Source organism: Marmota marmota, unplaced genomic scaffold (genome assembly GCF_001458135.2).
Source record: "Marmota marmota marmota unplaced genomic scaffold, marMar, whole genome shotgun sequence".
In the NCBI taxonomy this organism is placed as follows: domain Eukaryota; kingdom Metazoa; phylum Chordata; class Mammalia; order Rodentia; family Sciuridae; genus Marmota; species Marmota marmota.
Window position 1 is genome coordinate 9,047,316 of NW_026000171.1, and position 20,720 is coordinate 9,068,035.

Sequence of the window (20,720 nt, forward strand, 5' to 3'; positions counted from 1 at the left end):
ATCCTGGTTGAAAGAATGCAGTTGTATATGTTCTAAGGTGACTTACAATGTATTACGTCCCCTCAGAAAATGTGTATTTTGGGAGGCTGACGAGAAATAGAAGCCCCTTAAGATTCCCACTGCTACTTTTTGTCCAGTGGCCCTTTTAACTAATCTTATTTATACTACTGTGCTGAGATAGCGAAGTCTTCAACAGTATCAACCTGAACCCAAGGAAAGCAACTACATCTTACCTAGCATTAGACCATCAACAGAAATTACCTCATTTCTCTCCAGATGATGTAAGATTAATCTTGGTTCTAGCAATCTCATGTAGGTATAAGTGTACTCACAATAAAAATTGTCATATTGCTTCCTCCCAGTGCTGTTTAGTTCAGAATACAGTGGTTCTTTCTTTCCCCCATATTTTTATTGGTGCATTATAATTATACATAACAGTGGAATTCATTGTGACATTTATACATGCACTTGATATAATAATATAATTTAGTCAGTGTCATTCTCCTATATTTTCCCTTTCTTTCTCCTCCTCCCTTCCCCCTGGCCCCTTTCCTCTAAATACAGTGGTTCTTTAAAATTGTTGCAAGTAGTTTATCTATTAAAACTGTTAAATAAATGAGGAATACTTTGTAATCAATTACATGATCCTCAGTGTGCAGGGGCTGCAGTTGTAGCTCAGTGATAGAGCGCTTGCCTAGCATGTGCTGGGTTGGATCCTCAGCACCACATAAAAATAAATAAAAAGTAAAAACGAAGTATGCATATTTCTTCCAGTACACAGGTAAAGGAATGGAACCTGGTAAGGATCAGTGAGAGAAATAACTCCCACGGGAAACCAGAAAGCTAAAACTCCCGTTGCTCTTTTAGTAGTAATATGGAAAGAAGGGCAGAATTGATTTATAGTAAGCCTTATTGCTCCATTGACCATTCTGTTGATTGGGATCTGTGATGTCGGTGTAGGAAGGGGCAGGTGGATTTTGATCTCTGTATTTGATATCTCTTCCCCCCTCCCCCCTTTTCTTCAGGAGTTAGAGGCAGCCCTTCACAGAGATGACGTGGAGTTTATCAGTGACCTGATTGCCTGTCTGCTTCAGGGCTGCTATCAACGCAGGGATATCACGTGAGTAATCCTGGTCTTACTAAGTATTTCTTGAAGAGGGAACTAATTAATAAGTCTTGATGATGTTTCCAGAATCCATCATTAGCTAGTATATAACAGTGTAGGCTTGAGTATATACAGATGAATTCTAGTTTTATCTTACTTTTACTAATATTTTACACATGGTTAAACCACCTAACATACTTGAGTGTAGAATTTCTTTCTGTTGTATTTGCCTTATTCTGATTTTGGTTTGTAATATTGGTAAAACATTGCCTAACAATATTTCTGTTGTTTGTATTTCTTCTGTTGTTCACATAACTGGTGGTAGTAGTGTAATTTACTTGACCTCTGAGCTCCCTTACGCTTATGCTGCCAAGTAAACAGCACTCCAGTGCCTTCTAGATATATAGAGATTTGGAACATATTTTATCTGCCTACACAGATAAAATATAGGAGCTTCCTAATATTAAGAGCCATCCTATTTTGTTTTGCTTTTTGCTATTGAGAAGGGGGTCTGGGGGCTTACGCTCTGGCTGGTCTAGAACCCTTGGACTCATGTGATCTTCTGCCTCAACCTCCTGGCTAGCTATGGCTATAGGGATTATCCCTTTGTTTTGATCCCAACAATTGCACTTTTTGCTACATTTCTACACAGAACTATAGGACAAACTTTTTTTTAAAAAGGCTAGGCCTAGTGGATTTCCCAGTCTCTTGGCTCTCTGTTGTCATTTAGGGATTGTTAATGGCTGGTATTTTTCAGACTGTCAAAGATGATATCTCAGATATTTTTGCTGTAATGAATGTAACCTGTTAAGGCTGGGAATCTATGTTAATTATATTAATCTGCAATAGATTTCTCACAAGGTGAGAAAGAGAGACGAAATGTCATTTTTCTCAGTACTCCTTACAAGAGTTACTGCTTCCTGGATTCATAAATATAACAACTTTACCCCCTGGAAGACTTAGGTTGTATTTATAAATACTAATTAAAATAAGATAGATAAAGTGTATTATAGTGTATTCTTCCATTTTTTATTTAGGACAAAGATTTGGGAGTTTCTGATTGTCTTTAAAATGTAGCTGTATTCATACTCTGTGTATAAATCAGTTTCTTTGCTGGAATTTCTTTCACTATAGCAACCACTTTTTATATAAACAACTTTTCTCTAAATGTCATTGTCAGATCCAACCTGTAAGTAGACATATTAGGTCTAGCTTTTAATTGTGGAAAACACATTATAATGGGTAGCCTTATATAAAATCTATTAGGTGAAACAACTTATCTCCTCAGTATAAGTTTCTGAAAGTGTGTAGTCACTCAGAAGAAATGCCCACTTAAGATTTTGTAACTAATTGCCAGGCTGCCCAACACAGTGATAGTTCTTTTCATCCTTGAGCCATCAGTGTGTGAGAGTATCTGATTGCATAATACTCATTACCTCTGGACATGGCTCACTATCTATATGCCTGCCAGTGGGTCCTGGAAAACACTTTCTTGAAGCTTACATTTTTGTGCTGCAGTAGGGGTGGAATACTCCACTAATAATTACAGAAATTATTATATAATTGCAGATTACACAATTACTGGGATAAAGGTTTAGCAAAATATGGTGTATCTTCAGAACATAAAACTTGGTGTGAGAAAGTGCTCTGTGCCTTCCCATACAGGCTCTTATGGTATAGTCTTCATGATGGGGCTGGTCTCTCTAATTGTGCTTTTGTTTAAAATTGGTTTTACCTAATCCTGCTTGTTAGTTCTTTCCAGATAAAGATTACACAATTTTTGTCATGTTCTATAAGAAATTCTGTAATCCTCTTATTCTGATTAAAATCTAATAAGCCTATGAGGAAATTTGGGCAAAATGGCATCTTTACAATATTGAGATTGTGGGGTTTTTTTGGTACTGGGGATTGAGCACTACACCACTGAGCTACATCCCCAACCCTTTTTTGTATTTTATTTAGAGACAGAGTCTCACTGAGTTGCTTAGCACCTTGCTTTTGCTGAGGCTGGCTTTGAACTCTAGACCCTCCTGCCTTGGCTGGGATTACAGGCATGTGCCTCTTTGCCCAGCAAGATTGGTTTTTTATTCAAGCCTTTAATATCACTCAGTAAAAAGTCACAGCTTTATTAATTTAGGACTGACACAGTCTTGTAAATAGACTGTTAATTAATTGTTGCCATTAAGAGTATAACCGGGATTGGGATAGTGGCTCAGTGATAGAGGGCTTGCCTAACATGAGGCACTGGGTTCAGTTCTCAGCACCACATATAAATAAACAGAATAAAAATCCATTGACAACTAAAAAAATGTTTAAAAAAATATAATCAGGGCTGGGGATGTGGCTCAAGCTGTAGCGTGCTTGCCTGGCATTCGTGCGGCCCGGGTTCGATCCTCAGCACCACATACAAAGAAAGATGAAAAATCTCTCTCTCTCTCTCAAAAAAAAAAAAAAAAAAAANAGCAACTTAGTAAGACCCTGTCAAAAAAAAAAAAAAAAAAGTGTGTGTGTGTGTGTGTGTGTGTGTGTGTGTATCAAACCGGGCATGATGGAATATAATCTAAGCTTCCCGGGAGACTTAGGCAGGAGGACCACAAGTTCATGGCTAGCCTTTGCAACTTAATAAGACTTTGCCTCAAAATAAAAAAATAAAAAAAAATAGAAGGGGCAAGGGATACAGCTCAATAGCATGGTGCCCTTGGGTTCAGCCTCCAGTACCAGGAGTGGGAGTGTACAATCACATTGACATTTTGAAATGTAGAATATGCTATATATCACTTGTTAACCTTATTTATTTAATTATCTTGTTGATTTTTTTTTCTCCGTCTGTCCTTTGCAGTGTTAATCGTCATGTGTGTTTTGTGCTGTATTAGTTATCTACTTTTGTTTGATTACTGACTTTTTTTAAAAAGTAATTTTTAAGTTGTCAATGAATCATTCTTTTATTTATTTACATGGGGTGCTGAGAATCGAACCCAGTGCCTCTCACATGCTAGGCAAGTGTTCTACCACTGAGCCACAACCTATATCTGTGTAATGGAACCTCCAGAATAAAGAACATTTCTATAGATTTTATTCTTTCCACTGAAGAGAATTATCTAAAGTGATAGTTATTTTGCTTCACCCTTGGTGACTCAAGTGTAATTAGTGAATGCATACATATGTAGTATTCTCTGAAGTTTACTTTCATCTCATTCTAAAGAAAGAGAATTTGGATAAGTGAATGCTTGCTTTTTTGGCTGTAGGACTTAACCTATAAACAGGGAGCTAAGTAAGTTTCTTAATCTCTTTGTGTATAACTTGTCTCATATGTAAAAGGGATTATAACAATGCCCAGAAAAGTTACAATGAGGATTAAATTATCTAATTCAGGAGTACAGAATACCTTAGAACATTCTTGATAAAGTATACATTATAATGTTTAGAAACTGGCATTAGTTTCTACCAAGGCAGAATATAAAGTAGGCATTGATTCCAAGTCTCTTTAGCCTTTGTAATTTGCACTTTTATTTTATATTTTTGGTTCTGGAGATGTTGACTCCAGAGCCTTATACATGAATTGTAATCACAGTTTGCAGGTTTCAGAGTGTGCCAGGAAACCTTTTCTGTGTGAGTCATATGATGTGTCACAGCTGCTTATCTCTGTCATTATAGTATGAAACAACTATTTTGACTGATAAGCGACACTGAAGCTCTAGCTAAGTAATAGAGCTCTTGCCTAGCACATGTGAGGCACTCCGTTCAATCCTCAACACCACATAAGAATTAAAAAATCCTGTGTTTCTTCGGAATTTTCCCCCCTCAACCATTAAAAATAACAAAAACTATTCTTCACAGGCTGTTTTAAAAAAAACTATTCTTCACAGGCCAAATTTTGATCCCCGCCCGGGTCAGTTGGTAGGCCTCTATTTTTTGTGAAATTAAATGGGTTATTATTCTGTTTTCATTAACTCAATCTAGAAACTGGATTATGGAACCCCTATTTGAACTGATCTCTCCAAACTGGGATTTTTGCTTTTTAGAGAACAACATGATGCTGTGTTAGGGCCTTGCTCTGAAGGATTTTCAGGAACTCTCATTTAATCCATATAGCAAGCTCATAATAGAAAGTTCTCCCTCACCCAGCCAATAAAGATTTATTGTGAGATTAATTGCTTACAGTTGCATAGCCTTTAATTGACAGTAAGGTAGATTTGGTCCGTAGACCTTTAGCCCTTAACCACAACTCACATGCTGTAAAAAGAATACCAAAAGATTTTCCTTGAAGACAAGATTGTTTAGCTCTTTTTAATGATTTGTTCTTCTTTGGCACTTTAATGAAAATGATGAAACCCATCTAAAAATAATGTTTTGAAATCACAAAATTAGAATTACAGTAGAACACCGTTATACAGTAAAATAATGGAGTGTTACAGAATAAAAGTCTTGACATTATGAAGAGTTACTTAATTGATTAAATTACATACTCTGGGGCTGAGTTTGTGGCTCAGTGGTAGAACACTTGCCCTGGCATTTGTGAAGAGCTGGGTTTGATTCTCAGCACCACATATAAATTAATAAATGAATAAAGGTCCATCAACAACTAAAAATATTTTTTTAAAAAAATTACCTGCTCTGGCAGAACATCTACAATTTCTCAAGATTACTCTCTTTGAGTATTGAACATAAATGATACTTTGAATATCTACAGTATCTATAATATGATATCAGTATCTCCTGGTGCAAAATACATAGGTACTAATAAAATTACTCTGGGTTGTTTTCCTGCATTCATAATTGAAAGAAATGTGAACATCATGTGTAGCTTTATGAAAGTAAGAAAATAATATTTCCCTGCCAAGTTCATGGACGCCCCTGAATTATATTCAGGGACCTCTGCTGAAAAATGGTTTTCTCCTTTTGAATTAATCTGCAGGTCAGAATTAGCATCTTTGACATGAAAGGAACCTTCACTGTCATCTAGTATAAGTTAATTTTTTACCCAAGGAAACTAAGGGAAACAAAACTGGCACAAGTATCCAAGTCATCTGACTCCTGTTTCTTGTCTTCCATTGTACTCTGTTGAGTCTCACATACATCTAAACATTTTCTGAATACTACAGTAGGATTCAGTAAGAAAACTTTGATTTAACTGGATTGTATTTGTTTTATTTAGGAATCTGTGGTGCTGTAGAGACATTCAGAATAAAATCTGAGTTGAAAAGTATGTGTTCATTTTCTGGTTAAAAGTGTTGTGGGGATGTGACTCAGTGGTAGAGTGTTTGCAAGGTCCTGGGTTTGATTCATAGCCACCCACTGCCCACATAAACCCTCCTCCAAACAAATCTAAAGAAAAACAAAACAAAGCTACTCAAGTGGTATTTTAATGGTTGTGGTGGTTTGAAGAGGATCTCTGGGCCTACCCTCTCCTTGAGTATGGCAGGACCTACCTTTAAGCAATAGGACATGACTCCTGTGATTGTCACTCTCAGGACGTCTAAAGACTCTCCTTGTTTTGGTGGATTCAGACCCATTCTGGGAAAGTCCGCACACTTGACTATACTGGCACCTTAGAGCCAAGGGCAGCCTTCTTATAGCTGTGTACACTACCATAGGTAAATGAGGCCACAAAAATGAGGTTGAGCAAATAAAATAAGTATTCATACCAGTGATTTGTTTTTTGTAAATGTGAAATAAAGAAAAGCAAATGAGGATTACATATATTTGGAAGATCTATGAAGATAATCAATGTGATGGTTAACACAGTCCAGAGCAGTGACTATACCTGCTAAGCAGAGAAAGAGTAACATTAATGGAAGAGCTCAAATGTTGGCATTTAAAGGGAATATTCTTGGAATATAGGGAACATCCATATCATCTTTTACCCATATCATCATGTTAAAACTTTGCTGGACCCATCACCATATATGCATGCTTTATAAGTTGTGGGTAATGCAGCTGGTGGTGGTCCAGGGCCATACATACTTGAAGTACCACTAGTAAGGTATCACTTGTTTGTTCCCTCCCTCTCTCCCTCCTTCCTTCTTTTTTCTTCTTTCTTTCTTTGGTACTGGGGATTGAATCCAGGGGTATACTTAACCTCTGAGCTGCATCCCTAGCCCTTTTTAAAATTTTATTTAGAGACAGGGTCTCATTGAGTTGCCTAGGGCCACATTAAGTTTGCTGAGGCTGGCTTTCAACTTGTGATCCTCCTGCCTCAGCTTCCTGAGCTGCTGGGATTACTGGTATGCACCATCATGACACCTGGGGTTTTTTTCTTTTATTTTTAGAGGTCCTGCCCCCAGTACAAAACTTAAACATGAGTTTTGATTTTTTCCCCCCTTGTACTGAGAAGGTTGAACCAAGGGATATGCTACCACTGAGCTGAATCCCAGCCCTTTTTATTTAGAATAGTGTCTTAATTGCTGAAGCTGGCCTTGAACTTCTAATCTTCCTGCTTTAGTCTCTGGGATTACAGGCTTGCGCCACTGTGCTCAGTGCCAGTAACATTCTAACACTTCATACTTTTGTCTTCTGGGATCTTCTTGAAATTAAACTTCAAGTCAGCTATTTTTTTTAGGTATTTAAAATGAGCTAGAATGCAGAAATATCTCTTTGCATTCAACCCTCCCCCATCCAAGCGTCTGTTTTGGGCTACCATTATCTTCATTTTTACCACCTTTTGTTAAATTTTAACTAGCTTTCTAATTCTTTTTAAGTCCTTTAAGACAGCCTAATGTATGGGTGATGTTCTTTTGGATTGCTGTTTATATCAGTTGTTCTCTTTTGGGAGAGTGAGGGGTTATATTGCACCCAGTGAGAAGTACACTGCAATTTATCTGTTCAGTTGTTAATGGACATTTTATTTGGTTTTAATCTGGTGCAATTATGAATAAAGCTGCTGTGGAGATTTCCACACAAATGTTTGTGTGAGCATGTGGTTTCATTTCTCTTGGGAATTACCTAGTCATATGTTATGAGTATGCTTATCTTTAAGAAACTGCCAAACTATTTTACAAACTATTTTCCAGCATTATGTTTAAGGTGATAACTCATTGTGGTTTTAATTTGTATTTCCCAATGACTAGTAATGTTGAACATTCTCATATGCTCAATCATACATCTTTGTGAATTGTTTTCATCAATTCATCATTAGAAGTGCTTACCTTAGTAAGAAATCATTATATATTCTAGACATGAGTCCTTTGTCAGACATACAGTGCATTGTAAATATTTTTGTCCTGGCATGTAGCTTACTTTTCCATTTATGGGTTTTGAGAAAGCAGACATTTGGTTTAGTTGAAGTTCATTTTACCAGTTTCTTCCATGTATTTCATATTTGTTTCCTTTTTCCTAAGAAATCAGTGTATACCTCAATATCACAAAGATTTTTTTCCCTGTGTTTTCTTCTTTTAATTTTTAGTTGTAGATGGACACAGCACCTTTATCTATCTATCTATCTATTTTATTTTATCTATCTGTCTATCCGTCTATCTATTTATGCGGTGCTGAGGATTGAACCCAGTGCCCCACGTTTGCAAGGCAAGCACTCTACCACCAATCCACAACCCCATGTTTTCTTATAGAATTTTTAGTTTCAGGGTTGTACACATCTTGATGCACTTTGGAGTATTGCTTGTCCATGGTATGAAGTCAATGTGGGTTGGAGGGTCATTTCTTACATATATATGTTGTCTGTGTTGGTCTTGCTATTGACATGTATGTTTTATCCTTGTTCACAGTATCTGGCTTTCTTGAAATTGGGTAGGGTAAGGTCACCAACTTTATTCTAGTGCTTTTTTTGTCATTCTGGCTATTCTAAGTCCTTTGCATTTTCATTTAAATTTTTAAATCAGCTTGTAAATTTCTTCCCAAGAAGCTTGCTAGAAGAATGGATGGCTTAAATAATTTATTTTTGCAATCCTTGAGTGTGATATGAGTCTGTCCATTTCTCTCTTTCTCTCTCTCTCTCTTTTTTTTTTTTTTTGTGGTGCTGGGGATTGAGCCCAGCGCCTTGACCGTGGGAGGCAAGCACTCTACCAAGTGAGCTATATCCCTAGCCTTCCATTTGTCTTTTATTTTGGCAGTATTTTGTAGTTTTCACCATAAAGATATTGGACATCTTCTTATTTATATAGTATTTTATATTTTTAAATAGCACTGTCAGTTGAATTGGTTTTATAGAATATTTTTTAGTTGTAATTGGACTCACAATAACTTTATTTTATCTGTTTATTTTTATATTGTGCTAAGGATCGAACCCAGGGCCTCACATGTGCAAGGCGAGCATTCTATTGCTGAGCCACAACCCCAGCCCAGTTGAATTGCTTTATTTGCTAGCTCTTTTTTGCTGTTATTTATAAAATACAATTATTTACATGTATTGACCTTATTCCCACAATCTTGCTTTGTAGATCTACTGGTTTTGTTATAGATTCTTGAGGATTTTTTTTATGCAGCCTGCAAATAAAACAGGTTTGCTTCTTCCTTTCTATATATCTTGAACTACTTGTTCTTCACTGGCTTTTATTTATTTATTTATTTATTTTGGAGGGGGGTGGTACCTGGGATTGAACCCAGGGGCATTTAACCATTTTGCCTTATTATTTTGAGATAGGATCTCAGTAAGTTCCTTAGGGCCTTGCTAAATTTGCTGAGGTTGGTCTAGAATTTGATGATCCTCTTGCCTTAGCCTCCTGAGTCACTGGAATTACTTGCCTCCATGACCAACTTGCACTTGCTGATTTGTGATATAGTATTGTTCCTAATCTTTGCAAGAAAGCATTGAGTCTTTAGCCATTAAGTATGATAATGTGTTTTTCTTTTATATAGCACTGATTTCAATTTGCATTTAAGTTTTTGAGGAATATTACTTGTTTGTTTTTTGTTAATCCTTGGAATGGATTTAGAAATGTTTCCTCCACTGATTTCTGACAGTTTGTGTAATTTCTTTCAAAGGTTTCCTTGAATCTTTGAAATAATTCACTAGTGAAACCCATTTGCACTTGTCATTTTTTTTTTTCTTTTGAACCCATGGATGCTTAACCCCTGACCAGTCTTTTTTTATATTTTGAGACAGGGTCTCATGGAATTGTTTAGGGCCTTGCTGAAGCTGACCTTGAACTCAAACTGATTCAGCCTCCTGAGCTGCTGGGATTATAGATGTGCCCCACTCTGTCCATCCCACGTGTCATTTTCTTTGGGCCAACTTTTATATTTGTAATTATTGTTTACTTTCTTAAGTAGATTAAAGGTATTCAGGTGATTTGTTTCTTACATCATTTTTTGATAAGTGTTGTCTACTTTTATACTTTTTTGCATAATATTTTTTGTTTGTTTTTCACTCTTTTTTCTTGCTAAGTTGCTGAGACTGGCCTCAAACTTGGGATCCCTCCTGTCTCAGCCTCCCAGAGAGCTAGGTTTACAGGTATGCACCACTGCACCTGACTCTGCTCTCTATTTTAATAATTTTTTTTTCTCCTGATTACTTTTATTTACTTTGGCTTTAAGTTGTGCTTTTTTTCCCCCTATGTTTTGAGGTTTATTTTATCTTAAAATACAGGCATTTAACATTACAAATATCCCTGGGAAAAAGTTTTCTTTTTGTCTTCATTATTTTTCACAGACATGTTCTAATTTATTTCTCCGTGATTCTAAAAAAAATGTATTACTTAACTTCTAGATATCTTAATGATTTCTAATTCCATGTTTTCAGATAATATATTCAGTAATATTTTAGTCCATTGAAGCTTATTGAGACTTATTCCCAGCATGTGGTTATCTTGGTGAATATTTCATGATATACTTGAAAAGAATATGTGTTCTGGACCTTTTCTGTGTAGTATTCTGAAAAGATCGATTAGTTCAGGTTATTAGTATTGTTGATATGTGTCCTTATTGATTCTTTTGTCTAGCTCATTAATGAGAAGGAGATATTAAACTCTCTGCATGTGATTGAGAATTGTTTCTTTAGATGATAACTTTGTTATATTCTTGGTGAAATGGTTCATTAATTTACTATTATGTAATACTTTTTTCAAATCAGCCTCCACCACTGGGGGGCGGGGCTGTAGTGGTAGTGGTGGTGTGTGTGACTGTGTTGCTCTGGGTGGCCTCCAACTCATCCACCAACTTAATAGACATTCTTGGCAATTGCTCTACCACGAAGCTATATCCCCAGTGCCTATTCATTTTCCAAGCCACTCTGCCTAGTATATAATTTTCTATCTTTTAATCCTCGTTGTATTTAAATTACATTTTATAGATGACCTGTAGTTGATTTCTGCCTTTTGTTTGGAATGTTTAATCCAATTTGTTTAATGTGGGTTTCAGTGTTATTATTTTCCCATTTGTTCTTCTGAGATTGAGTATACACTTCATTGATTTTGAATAAATTCATAAAATGTGTGTCCATACTACTAATTACAGAACATGTTTATCACCCGCACAAAGATGTCTCATACCCATTCGAAGTCTCTTCACTCCTGATTTCCCCTAACCCTGCAATTCTAGTGTCACTATTCTGCTTGCTGCTTTTATACATCTCACTATTTTAGGTGGCCCCTACCCCCATCCTTTCTGTACTGCAGTTTGAATCCAGGGCACTTTTATCACTGAACTACATCCCCTGACCTTTTAATTTTGAGACCGGGTCTCACTAAGTTACCAAGTTTGGCCCTGAATTTGCCATCCTCTTGCCTTGGCTTCCTGGCTCACTAGGATTATACAGGCATGCTCCACCCTACCCAGCATTTAGGTATCTCTTAGAAGTGGAATCATACAGGAAGTGGCCTTTTGTGTCAGGATTCTTTCTCTCAGCATGATGTTTCCAATTTTCATCCACGTTATAGTATAAATTATTATTTTATTCCTTTTCATAGCCTAATAAATTGTGAATATACATTTTATTTCTTCATCAGTTGAGGGACATTGTGCAGTTTCCATTTTTTGACTTCAAGAAGTAGGCTGATTTAAATCTTTGTTAACTGGTTTTTGGATGTATGTTTTCAGTTATCTCAAAGTAGCTACATTATATGGTAACTGTAACTTTAGTAATGTGTCAAATTTTCCAAAGCAGCCTAACCAGTTTTTATTCCCACCAGCAGTGTTTGGGGGTTTCTAATTGGTTCACAGCCTGGTCAGCAGTTACTGTCTTTTTGATGTCACTATTATAATGTGTGTGTGTAGTAGTATCTCTTTGCCATCTTTTTGAACTACATTTCCCAATTGATTACTGATGAAGAGCATCGCATCTTTCTTTGTGCTTCCTGATGTTTATTCATTCCTCTGTTAGTTCTATAATGCTTCTTGTTGCGCTACATGATTTTTTCTTTTATTGGTTTCTGTGTTTGTGTATATGTGTAGGGCTTATAGTATGCACCCTTAAATTATCAGAAGCTATCCAAAATTTTTATTGTACCTCTTCACAAAGAAAAACTTTCACTTCTGACTTTCTACTTTACACAAATAGTGTTTAGGGTTCCATCTAGCTTCTATTACATTTTATCTTTTCAAAGTTATTGCATGTTGGGTGTCTTTGACTACCCAACATAAACATTCATAAACACATGTAAAATTTGTATTACAAACATGTTTCTCAAGTAGAGAATATGTTTTGTGTTGATTTTCACTTAATAAGATATTCCTTTAATTTGAAATAGTTATGATTCCCACCACCACCCCTCCGTACCTGTGACTGAGTCCAGGGTTACTCTACCACTGTAGAGCCTTCATTCTCTTTTGAACTAAGTTGCTGAGGCTGCCTTCAAAGTTGAGATCCTGCTTCAGCCTCCCAGGTTATTGGAATTATAGGCATTTGCCACCATGCCTGGAAGAGTAACCATACTTTAGTATCTTGACTATCTTGTTAATTTTAGGTATGTTGGATGTGATGCTACCATATGGCCCTATTGAAAAACTGTTATTTTAATTATTTTGGCCTGGGTCATTTTATGCTCTTGAAGAATAAATGCTTAATCAGTTTTTTTTTTTTAATATTTATTTTTTAGTTGTAGTTGGACACAATACCTTTATTTATTTTTATGTGGTGCTGAGGATTGAACTCAGGGCCTCACACATGCTAGGCGAGTGTTCTACTGCTGAGCCACAACCCCAGCCCGCTTTATCAGTTTTTTTGTTTGTTTGTTTGTTCGTTTTTCTGGTGCACAGGATTAAATCCAGGACCCTGCGCATACTAAGCATGAGTTCTACCAATAAACTATGCCGCCACCCTTTAAATTTTCTTATAGAGCCTTTTGTTGTTTTACTAGAACTGGGATGTTTATTTCAGTCTAGGACTTGTATTAACTGTGACTTAACTATGTGTGCATGTGCTTCCTTTGCTTTGCAGATGGCACAGCAAATAGGAGAATGTGATTTTATTTTTCATTTACATTGTATACTAAGCATGATGCCATGCCTTAATTATTCCTTTGCAGGGAGACTAAGGATTTTTGTCCCTTTTTGTCCTTTGTGTCCTTTGCTTGCCTCAGAGAACTCTTCATCTGTGATCTTCCAAAACAGGTTGCAGATAATAAAATCTGTTGCCCTGCCTAGTCACAAGTTCTGCCAGTTCCAGCCAGCTGAGACTTGTGTGAAAACCCAGCACCTAGTCATGCCATCATGGCTCACCAGTAGAAGCTTGTTCTGTCTGGAGCAGGCTGAGGCTCTCTGTTGGGGTTCTAAGAAATGAATGCCTAATGCTGAAAGTTGACTCATCCTTATTTTCATCCTGTATCTCTCAATCTCTAAGGAACAGAGAGGTAATTACTACCCAGTATCATCTTCTTCTTCACATGATACTAAACAATAACCAGTTGTGGGGCTGGGGATGTGGCCCAAGTGGTTGCACACTTGCCTAGCATGCGTGTGACACTGGGTTTGATTCTTAGCAGCACATTGAAATAAAATGAAGATATTGTGTTCACCTAAAACTAAAAAATAAATATTTTATTAAAAAAACAACCAGTTGTCTTTCCTGCTATTTTTTTAGGATGGAAAATGAATGAGAAAATTGGTCATTTAAGAGTGTTTGGAGTTTTTGTCAGACAACAGGGAATGTTGATCTTATTGTGTTCAAACTTCATTGGTTTGATATCCTCGTTACCATATTCAAATAATTTTTCTTTTAATTAAGGATAATTTCATAAAGATGGGAGGTATTTAAGTCATTAAGAGGGAATTGCTCTGAGCTGAATGGATGAGTTAATCAATGAATGTTCCAGGTAATGTAAACTCTAGAACTGAATTTTAGTTCACACAGTTATTTTGGGGAGTACATTGCTACCACCCTCTTCTTCCTTTAAATAGCAAAATCTGAAAGATATGCAAAATTTGGTTTGTGTTGGTGTTTTTCTAGGGTTGAGAGTATATGGTTTTATTTCCTACAGAGGGTTAAGAGCCAGGAGTGGAAAGGAGCCTTTGGTGTCAGTTTACTCCGTCCAGTACATTTACCTTCAAAAGTCCCCCTCCCCATCTTTAAGTAGATTTATATGAGAAGGTTTATCTGTACAAGATCTGAATTATCTTGCATTGTGAGCCCTCAGTACCATTTGGTTAAGGTTGTATGGAGATGCCTCAAGAGAACTTAGAACAAACATGGTGTAATTGAAACTGAGTAGGATAATAGAGCTGTAGGAAAGCCTTGTAAAGCATACAATTCTTGAGTCAGGTAAGGGCTTCCAGACAGATTGATGACACAGAGAACCACACTGTTCAGACATATTGTGGGACTGGCTGGCTTGTGCTTCTGAACCACACATGGCAATAAGGGTTACAGATGTAACTATCATAGTTGTAAGTCAACATGGGTATGACTCTTCTTAAAATTTAATGATAACTGATAGGGCCTCATTCCTCTTTACCCCTTAGGAAGAAACAAAGTTACACATCAGCCAAGTGTGACAGCCTGTAATCCTAGCTGCTGGGGAGGCTGAGGCAGGAGGGTCTCCGTTTCAAAGCCAGCTTCAGCAATTTAAGCCCTAAACAATGCAGCAAGACCCTGTCTGTAAATACAATATTTAAAAAGGGCTGGGATCCTTCTGAGGTCCTGGCCCTAGTATCTGGGCATTCCAAGGAATGCCCCTTCAACATATTCAAAGCAGCCTCAGACTAATTTCAGTGGTATGGAGATGCCTTGAGAGAACTTAGAACACCGCATAAAAATAAATAAAAGATACTGTGTGTTCATCTACAAATAAATAATTTTTTTTTTAATTAAGCTTTTGAGGGGCTGGGGATGTGGCTCAAGTGGTAGCGTGCTTGCCTAGCATGAGTGAGGCACTGGATTTGATTCTCAGCACCACATAAAGATATTGTATCCACCTAAAAAATTAAATATTAAGAAAATTAAGCATTTGAGGGGCTGAGATTGTGGGTCAGCTTTAGAGCGCTTGTCTAGCACATGCGACTGGCTTCAATCCTCAGCACCACATAAAAATAAATAAACAAAATAAAGGTATTGTCTCCAAGTACTTCTAAAAAATAAATGTTAAAAAAAATTAAGCATTTGAGCTGGAGTTGTGGTTCAGTGGTCAAGTGCTTGCCTAACACACATGAGGCATTGGGTTCAATCCTGAGCACATGAAATAAAGATATTGTGTGTCTACCTACAACTAAAAAGTAAATATATTTGGTTTTAGAAGTTAAGTACTCCCATAGTCCCAGATACTCAGGAGGTTTAAGCCAGGAATTTGAGGCCTGCCTGGTCAACAAAGGGAGACCTCATCTCTTAAAAGGGAGAGGGAGAATATAATATAGTTGCATATTAGAGTAGCTCCTCATGTTCTGCCATAAGCCAGTTTCAAATTTTGGTATCTTAACCTTAAATAGTTGGGCAGACTCTGTGATTATTTTTTGTGCCAGTCTGTGGGATGGATCCAATTTTGAACTAAATAATTTTCATAGAGTCTCTTTAATTATATGAGCAAAGTATGCGACTGTCCTCCACTTCACATTTATATCTTTGATAATATAAAACTTTTAACTATTTGACCAGAATGTGCTGTCTGGTTTAAAGGAAAACAACTTATTCTGTGAAAAACTCTCTCAACGTTTTTATCTTCTTTTAAATTTGACTAAACTTATAGAGGGTCTAGTACATATAGCTTCATTGAGGTCCTCATAGTTCCTTTCAGAACCTTTCATAAACTTATCAGCTATCAAACTCACCTCTCTCTCCCTGTTTCTACCCATCATCTGTTTTATATTAATGCATTTTCATGTCTGGGGCTGTTTGGTTAGGCCTCAGACATTCCACAGCTACCTGGAGGACATCATCAACTACCGATGGGAGCTCGAAGAAGGGAAACCCAATCCTCTGAGAGAAGCCAGTTTCCAGGACTTGCCTCTTCGCACCCGTGTGGAGATCCTGCACCGGCTCTGTGATTATCGGCTAGATGCAGATGATGTCTTTGACCTCCTCAAGGTGCTTCACTGGCAGTCCTTTCTCTAGAGCAATTAAAAACAGCAGTGAGGAATTTAGTCAGAACATGAAACTAAAGCTAATACGAGATGCCAGAGTTTGGCTTGGGTGGCTTGTCTGTATGCTCTTAATTGACAGTGACACTGTGAACACAACCATGACCCTGTAGCCAAAGGAACAGAAGCTGCGTTATCTATATGGCAGTATGTTGTTTTGATTTAATTTCTAGTTGGTTTTGTGCTTCTTTCCATGCACTTTATCCCAGCTGAGTCAGGACCAAAAAGAGGCACTTATTCATACTGTAACTAATTTAACCACTGAATTTTATTTCCCAAGGTCTAAATTTGAGCATAATTAAAATACCTATTGAAAACTCTGGAACTTGAAACTAGTTTTGCTAGTGAAGTTTATCCCCTATACACACACCAGCTTTGAGGATGGACTCCTAAGAATCATCATGTAGGGCTGGGGTTATGGCTCAGCGATAGAAGGCTCACTAGCATGTGCAAGGCCTGGAGTTCAATCCTCAGCACCACATAAAAATAAATAAAATAAAGGTATTGTGTCCAACTATAATTAAAATAATAATTATTATTTTTTTAAAAAAGAATCATCATGTAATCCAGTGCACTCTTTGCTGAGGACCTCAGCAGTTCTGGGAAGGCCAGTATGGATCAGGCACAGCAATAAGTGAGGAAGGGGTGGCTGTGGGTAATGATAGAGCTATGGTAGAGTATCACACAAGACAAAACCTTTGAAACATCTTTAACACTACTTAGTTGTAAAATGAGAATAACACCTCTAAACCAAATTAAAAAAAACATTCACCGGAACTATTTTTTTTAATTATATACATATGACAGCAGAATGCATTACAATTCTTAATACACATACAGAACACAATTTTTCATATCTCTGGTTGTGTACAAAGTATATTCACACCAATTTGTGTCTTCATATGACCATCATAACTTCTCCTCTAACCCCTCTGCCCTATCTAGAGTTCTTCTATTCTTCCCATGATCCCCCTCCCTATCCCACTATGAATCAGCCTTGTATCAGAGAAAATATTCGGCATTTGGTTTTTGGGACTAGCTAACTTCAGTTAGCATTATCTTCTCTAACTCCATCCATTTACCTGCAAATGCCATGATTGTATTCTCTTATTGCTGAGTAATATAGAAAGCCTACATCGTGGGAGCAAATCTTTACCCCTCACACATCAGATAGAGCACTGTTCTCTAGTGTATATAAAGAACTCAAAGTTAAACACCAAAAAAAACCCAAATAACACAATAAATGGGCCAAGGACCTGAACACACACTTATCCGAAGATAATATACGATCATTCAACAAATATGAGAAAATGTTCATCATCACTAGCAATTGGAGAAATGGAAATCAAATCTACTTTTAAGATTTTATCTCACTCCAATAATAAGTGTTGGCGAGGATGTGTGGGAAAAGGCAAACCCATACACTGCTGGTGGGTCTGCAAACTGGTGCAGCCAATATGGAAAGCATTATGGAGATTCCTTGGAAAGCTGGGAATGGAACCACCATTTGACCCAACTATCCCTGTCCTCCATCTATACCCAAAGGACTTAAAAACAGCATACTACAGTAACACAGCCATATTAATGTTTATAGCAGCACAATAGCTAAACTGTGGAACCAACCTAGATGCCCTTCAGCAGGATAGCTTTTTTTGGTGAAATGGGAGCAGTGGTGAGGGTAGGGAACATTTGAGATATTTCCATATCTTGTTCTTCAAAGAAGGTAGTCCCTTCCCATTCTGTCTCTCTTTCGTCTGTCTTGATCAAAAAATAAATATGATACTTGGTTATTTTAAAATACGAGGCTAAAGTTGAATTTTGAATCACTTTAGTTTTTTCCTATTTTTATTTTATTCATTTTCCCAAACTCCCAATTCCTTTTGGGTCTAGGGCCTGGATGCAGACAGTCTCCGTGTGGAACCTCTGGGGGAAGACAATTCTGGGGCCCTCTACTGGTATTTTTATGGAACACGAATGTACAAAGAGGACCCAGTACAAGGGAAGTCCAATGGCGAACTCTCCTTGAGCAGGTACAGTCTTTAATGTCAGGGTGTGACAGCTACAGTTAAAATTAAGTGCATCAGAATCCTACATCAGTACATCACTGCTTTTTTTTTCTTTTTCTCTTTTGAAGGAATTAATTGTATTAGCATGCCTAAAAGGAAATGGACAAGGAAAGGAGTCTTACCATACAAAAATTAAAATGAGGGTTTTGGATATAACTCAGTGGCAGAGAGCCTGCCTAGCATGTGCAAGGCCCTGGGTGCAATGCAAAATAAATAAATGCATAAATAAATTAAAAGGAATTACTCCATAGCCTCTTCACAAGGCTATGGTGATTTCTAAGGAGTACCACTACCTTACTACAGACTATTTTAATACAGCCATTTTCTTCTGAACAGCACAGTTATGTATGTAACAGTTTCATCTTTCATAGGCATGCCTCAAGTACTCCATTTTCTATTAGAATTGATATTCTGCTCTTTGACTGTTAGGAGCCATCAGCCTAATTCCAGAGAACTTTAAATGATGGCCTGAAATGTAAGCTTTACTGAGTACTTCCTAAATAAGAGACCTCTTCGCCACAGCATTCCAGAACAATGCTTGCCTGTTATTTTATTTAGACTTCCTTGTTGGTAGGAGTAATGCTTACTATTAGGAAGGTGTAGAGCTTACGTAGTGCAAAATGTCAGTTTTCCTTGGTTCCACTGTTTAATAATAATGGAAGACATTTTACCCTCCCCATTCCTTGTTTTTGTTACATTTAATCCTTTTTGGTAACCTCATGACCAGAAATACTATAATTAGTTATATTAGAATTACGTGTGACCATACTGTTTCTTAGGGAAAGTGAAGGACAAAAAAATGTCTCAAGTGTTCCTGGAAAAACAGGAAAAAGAAGAGGAAGGCCCCCCAAACGCAAGAAACTACAGGAGGAGATTATTGCAAGGTGAGAAAGTCTTGTTATTCTCTGGTCACATGCCTTCATGCTAGGAGGATCCTTCATTTCATTTGTTTCTTCATCTTTTATTTTTGCCTCTGGAAGGACATGGGACTTTGCTTGTGGAGACCCAAGGTCAGAGTCCTTGTTGAGTGTACATTAAGGAACCAGGAAGCCCTGGCTGCATGATCTCTACAAAGTTACCTACCTTCCCTAAGCCTGTTATTTTATTGAATTATGATTATCCATTTAATGAGGATTAAATTGAACACAACAGTGCATGCCAGTGTAACAAACTGAAAATCATGCTTGACCCATAGTAAAGGTGTTTTGCTTTTTTTTAAACTTTCATTTTTTTTTTTAGTTGTTGATGGACATTTTATTTTATTTATTTATTTTTTTATTTATATGTGGTGCTGAGAATTGCACCAGTGCTAGGCAAGCACTCTACAATTAGCCCCATAGTAAAGATTTGATAAACATTTGTTATACCAAACATTTAAGAATTTATTGAACCACACATTTTATACAGAAAGATAGAGCAAATTAATTTTGTGGTTACCTGTTAACTGATCAGCATGTTAGTAGAATTACCTATCATATCTGAGGTCAGGGGTTAATTATTTCTCAGCAGAGAACTTAGCATTTAACATGCCCAGACATACTTTATTTTATGTAGAATGCAATTTCCTACAATAAAGAAAAGGTGAAAATCTAAAGTATTTTCTTAATTTTAGCAAAGGAAAAGGCATCCTCTTGTATTGAAAATAATTTCTTTTGTGTGTCATTATCTTTTAGGAAAGACTACCATATGAATCTTGATATGAGTATATTTCAGAATCTGACCCAATCTGACCTATACTATATAAATATACTTTTCACTTAAGAATCAGGTCTATCATTATAAAGCAATGGAAGTGTGGCCCGTTCCTAAAATTTCTGTTAACAGAATAAGCAGTTTCTTCCTAGTAAGTTTATAAACTGTAAGTACTTATCTAAATGCTTGGATTAAGCCTTTTTCAGTGATTTTTTTTTTTTAACCACAAAAACACATTCCTAAAAAATCAGATTATGTAGATCCATCAGAATTTGATTTTGTTAACTCAATCAGCATTCCGCTTAATTTTCCCTGATTTGACTAGATGGTAACTACCTGTTTCCGGATTCTACATGGTCCACATGTTCTTTTTTTTTTTTTTTTTTTTTTTTTTTTTTTAA

At 36.7% G+C, this 20,720-nt stretch overlaps 1 protein-coding gene across 3 annotated transcripts in view; it reads left to right on the forward strand.

Moving 5' to 3' along the window:
• The first annotated feature begins 936 nt into the window (after positions 1–936).
• The window catches only part of LOC107155032 (cat eye syndrome critical region protein 2), a 52,230-nt gene continuing 32,446 nt past the window's right edge, over positions 937–20,720 (forward strand). For 2 of the 3 annotated variants that reach the window (XR_007342144.1, XM_048787721.1), the window contains exons 1-3: positions 16,377–16,508; positions 18,452–18,591; positions 19,407–19,511. Coding sequence is in view for 2 of the 3 variants with exons in the window: in XM_048787721.1 (XP_048643678.1) it covers positions 18,536–18,591; positions 19,407–19,511 (161 nt within the window). In the remaining variant the exon portion in view is untranslated. Of the gene's footprint in view, positions 1,121–16,324; positions 16,509–18,451; positions 18,592–19,406; positions 19,512–20,720 lie in introns of those variants that run through there. The other variant, XM_015500812.2, reaches the window with a different exon arrangement.